General features: G+C 41.5%; 1 protein-coding gene across 1 annotated transcript in view; it reads right to left on the bottom strand.

Annotated features, from left to right (window-relative positions):
- Window positions 1-1756: 1756 nt before the first annotated feature.
- LOC121897234 (ankyrin repeat domain-containing protein SOWAHC) overlaps window positions 1757-4339 on the bottom strand; it is a gene marked incomplete at its 5' end in the record, with an annotated part of 48218 nt that continues 45635 nt past the window's right edge. Inside the window, 2 exons of the mRNA XM_042411626.1 lie at window positions 1757-2386; window positions 3053-3148. Of these exons, the coding sequence (XP_042267560.1) occupies window positions 2238-2386; window positions 3053-3148 (245 nt within the window). The remainder of the gene's footprint in view (window positions 2387-3052; window positions 3149-4339) is intronic.

Genomic DNA, 4339 nt, shown 5'->3' with positions numbered 1-4339 from the left:
TACGTTGCAGTGCCAGGGCCCCCCAGCAGCGACGGAGGAAGTCTGCTGATGTTATTATAACCTGACTCACCAGACGGTTTGTTACACAGAACCATCTGAGAATCGTCCATGGAACCTGTTTGGAAAAGGGCGGGAACTTCAAAAAAAACTTTCAACATGAGAGTGATCAGACTGATCAGAGACTTTTCCTCTGTGAACCAAGACACCATTCTTCTTCTTCTTCTTCTTCTTCTTCTTCTGTGGTTGCAGTATCACATCAGAGGCTTCATTGTGGAAACCTTTGATGTGTCTTTTCAGCTCATTAGGCCTCATTTCCTTTTGACTGGAAGTCATGGCGACGGACACAAAGACTAAGTGATGAGTTAGGCTTTAAACAACCAATCATCAGCGCCACACAGACACTGCATTGCATTGTTGTCCCCCCCCCCCCCCCCCCCCCCCACAGAGGCATCAGGTCTGAAAAGAGTCAAATCTGCAGAGTTTTGTCACTAAATATCTGTTGATTGTCTGACAGCGGCTGTAAAACGCTGGTTCTTGATGGAAACAAGCTTGTAACTGCAGACTGATGCAGCTGCAGCTGAGGAATCTCATCGGGGTTATGGGTTATGGGTTGCGACCAGCTTTGACTGCAGTCCATTACAGACGTGACCGACAACCAGCAGACTGACGGAGGAGGAGACTGTGGAGTTAGAAGCTTTTATTCAGAACACCTTCCATGTGTATCAGTGCATGAAGGAGATTCATTTTACAGATTAACAGATGAAAAACACTTCATTTATAATTCAGAAGGATTTCTGTCACCTGAACAACAAACAACTGTGTGAAACCAGAACACAGATGTCAAACACACACTAAGAATCAGCTGAGATGTTGTTGACTGGTTTCACTGGTACTCGACTGGTTTCACTGGTACTCAGCAGGTTTTTGTTAGTTTAGGTGATTTTGTGTCAGGTGGAGTTCCTCAGGGAAGCGTTCTGGGTCCTTTTCTATTTTCTTTATGTTCATTCTGGGCTGCGTGATCAGTCAGCATAACGTCAGATATCATCCTCCTGTTGGCTTTATCATTATTGTCTTTAATGTTTTAATGTGTATCTTTAATTGATGGCAGCTTAAAGGATCATTCTGATGATTTTCTATATTTGTCTTCATGTTTGGATCCAAACCAACGATGAACTGATCTACTAACAGGTGTTGTGTTTGTATATCGAAGCTGATATATCTGATTCCTCTGTTGTTGACGGTGAGTCACACGGCTGCACTGGGTCACATGTTCCTTCATCATGAGTTAGTTTGTTTAGAAACGGCTCCAAACACTAATAACAGCATCATGTTTGTGGTCAGAGGTGGAAACATTCAACCATCAGGCCACATTCATGGAAACAGTCTGTGTTCTCCTGAACTAACAGCTCTGTTTGCTCAGTGGCTTTTAGTCACACATGGACTAAATCTGAGAGTTTGATGCTTCGCTAATTTGCACATTATCCGGGGAGAGCGTTTTGTTATTAGTGTTGAGTGTGTCCTCCCACCAATCGTCTCATTTCCTTCTTATCATTTACACAAACACTGCTGGTATGGCTTATTAAGGCTCATAATGAGCTTTATGTGATGAGCCGGCCGACAGTGTGGAAGTTAATGAAGACGTTTATGAGACTGTGAAAGAGCGCGAGACGGGAAACCTGATGGAGAAGAACAGCAGAGACAGCGAGGACTCGAGTCAAACATCTGTGTTTTTACTGTTTGTCAGGGTGTGAAAAAATGTTTTCAATATAAACTTTATTCACTTAGAACTTAGTTCTGCCTTTTATTACAGTATCAAGAGAAATTATGAACATTTTTACGAACCAGGTTGACATTTCTTGTATTTTCTCATTTGAATCCTGTAATTAACAGTTACCAGCAACCAACAGTTGACCGTGATATTATTATTAATATTTCAATTATTAAACAAAACAAAAAAGGAAAACTTCTGAATATGAGTCTTGATTGTCTCTCCTCACTTGTAAGTTGCTTTGGATAAATCTGCCAAATGACTGAATGACAAAAAGAACCAAATCGTCACATTTGAAGGTCTGAAATTTCAGAATATTTGATTTTTTTCACTTGAAAAATGATTGAAACCATGAATTGATTACCAAACCAATCAGCTAATGAATTAATCATCTAATGTTGTCAGAAAGGTCGTCAGTGTGAGACAGAACATGAATCCGGGTTTGTGGCTGCCGGCAGGAACGTAAACGTCACACTTGCAGGTCCAACGCAGCGTGAGAGGCCGACTGAGGCGGCGTCCCGAACTCCAGGTTGAGCTGTCCCTGACTGCGAGAGCGAGACAGCAGCAAGGACGGCAGAGCGTAACGCTGCGTCCGTCGTATCCGAGAAAACCTCCCACCTGGAACCAGATTCACACTGATGAGTAACAGCGTTCAGGTCTCCGACCGTGAAAACCTTCAGGTGTGTTAGAAACACGCAGCAAGCATCAATAAAACTGATCCTCTCTGAGCGGATGTAGAATTATTATATACTGCAACTTTTTGATTCAGTTTGCAGATTCTGAAGATGAAACTCAGAATTATTCAGTTTAAGTCGTTAAACTTTACTTTAAAAACATCAGAAAGGAACATTTTTATCCTTTTTATCTCAAAATGCTGACTTGCTATAACTGTGACTTGCTTTCTCAGACTTTTAGCTTCATGAGTCAAGTTTTTTGACTTTTTATCTATAATTTAGTCAAAATATTGACAAACCATGAGCATTTTTTTAAATCATGACTAACTTTATTTCTTCCATATTCCAATATTATTGGAAGTGAAATGATTAATCAGGTATTGAAATAATGTCCAATTAATTTTTTTTCATTGATTAATTGTTCTAATGGTTGCAGCCGTCGTTTGTAATCTGATATCTGTGCTGGACATGCTGCTGTCAGGTCACATGACTCCTAATGACCTTAATGTGAGAAATGAATAGTAAACTCTGTGAACCAATCAGGAGCCAGACTTATGTTTATTATAGCAACATAGCAACAGGGAAGGATGTATGGACAATCATATCTCACCTGACTGAGGGTCTGGTCTGCTGAAGATGTCGGTGCAGCCGCTCCAGTAGTGAGCAGCAATCTTCCCGTGATAATCTCTTATGTTGCTTTTAGCATCTGATGAAAAAAAGAGAAAAACACATCAGAGTTTATGAAGTGATGGTGAAACACAGTGTTTAATTCATTACTCCAACTGGACTTCCTGGATCATCCATCCTCATCTTTAGAAACCTGACAGTGTTTTCTGCTTTTTGACTGGTTTATATGCTGCATATACAGGTTCAGTATTTACTTTAACAGCTCTTTGCTGTTGTGTGAAGCAGGCGTGTTTCCTGCAGGATGAATGTTGTGTATAAATACAGTTTCTGCTCCCACATGTCCAACTCTCAGTAAGTTAAATCTTGATATCTGAGGAGGAACATCAGATATCAACATGAGGAACAACGTCATCGTGTTGCAGAAGACACTGAAACTAACGGTTACAGCCTGAAACTGACTCTTAAACTCTCACCAGCACTCCTCCCGCCTCCGTCAGATACAGTTAAAGGTTCCTGCAGGTTAACCCGAACCCTCCGACCCTGCTCCAACCAGCCAGACTCATTTCATCAGTTTTATCATGAACTTCAACTCTCTCAGACTATTTCCCAGAATGCCTTTTGACAACCTCCAGAGAAGCAGTTACAGACGTGTTCTCAATAACAATCATAACATTAACAATAACAGCAGCAATAACCGGGGAAGGACACCAACAGGACCGCGAAGGACCGCGAAGGCTCGGCCCAGAACCCAGAACCCTTCCTGTGACATGAGAAAGCACAAAAAAACTCTGGAGAAGAAGCAAAGTTAGTGACATGCATTGATGTTACATGAATACATACAGATGGAGAGGAGGAGGAGGAGGAGGAGCTCAGTGCATCATGGGAAGTCCCCCAGCAGTCTAGGCCTATAGCAGCATAACTAAGGGCTGATCCAAGGCGAGCCTGGTCGGCCCTAACTATAAGCTTTATCATATTATATTATCATATCATATTTATTTGTTGATGAAAAATGTCAAATAGTTCATCAAAGTTCTCATTTTATTGGAGTTTATTTAGTGACGTTTCAGGAGCAGAAGCACTAAAACACTAAATGAAGTATTTTTTAGCTGCAGAGTGACGGAGTGATGCAGAGGTTTGAACATATAACAGGAAGTGAATCACTTTAATATAAATACAACTATCTGATTGACAGGTCAGGACTCTGAGGTCGCTGTGACTCTGAGGCCGCTGTGACTCTGAGGTCGCTGTGACTCTGAGGCCGCTGTGACTC

This window comes from Thunnus maccoyii, chromosome 5 (genome assembly GCF_910596095.1).
Source record: "Thunnus maccoyii chromosome 5, fThuMac1.1, whole genome shotgun sequence".
Lineage (NCBI taxonomy): Eukaryota > Metazoa > Chordata > Actinopteri > Scombriformes > Scombridae > Thunnus > Thunnus maccoyii.
Note: the sequence above shows the minus strand (reverse complement) of the source record. Positions and strands in the feature narration are given on the sequence as shown.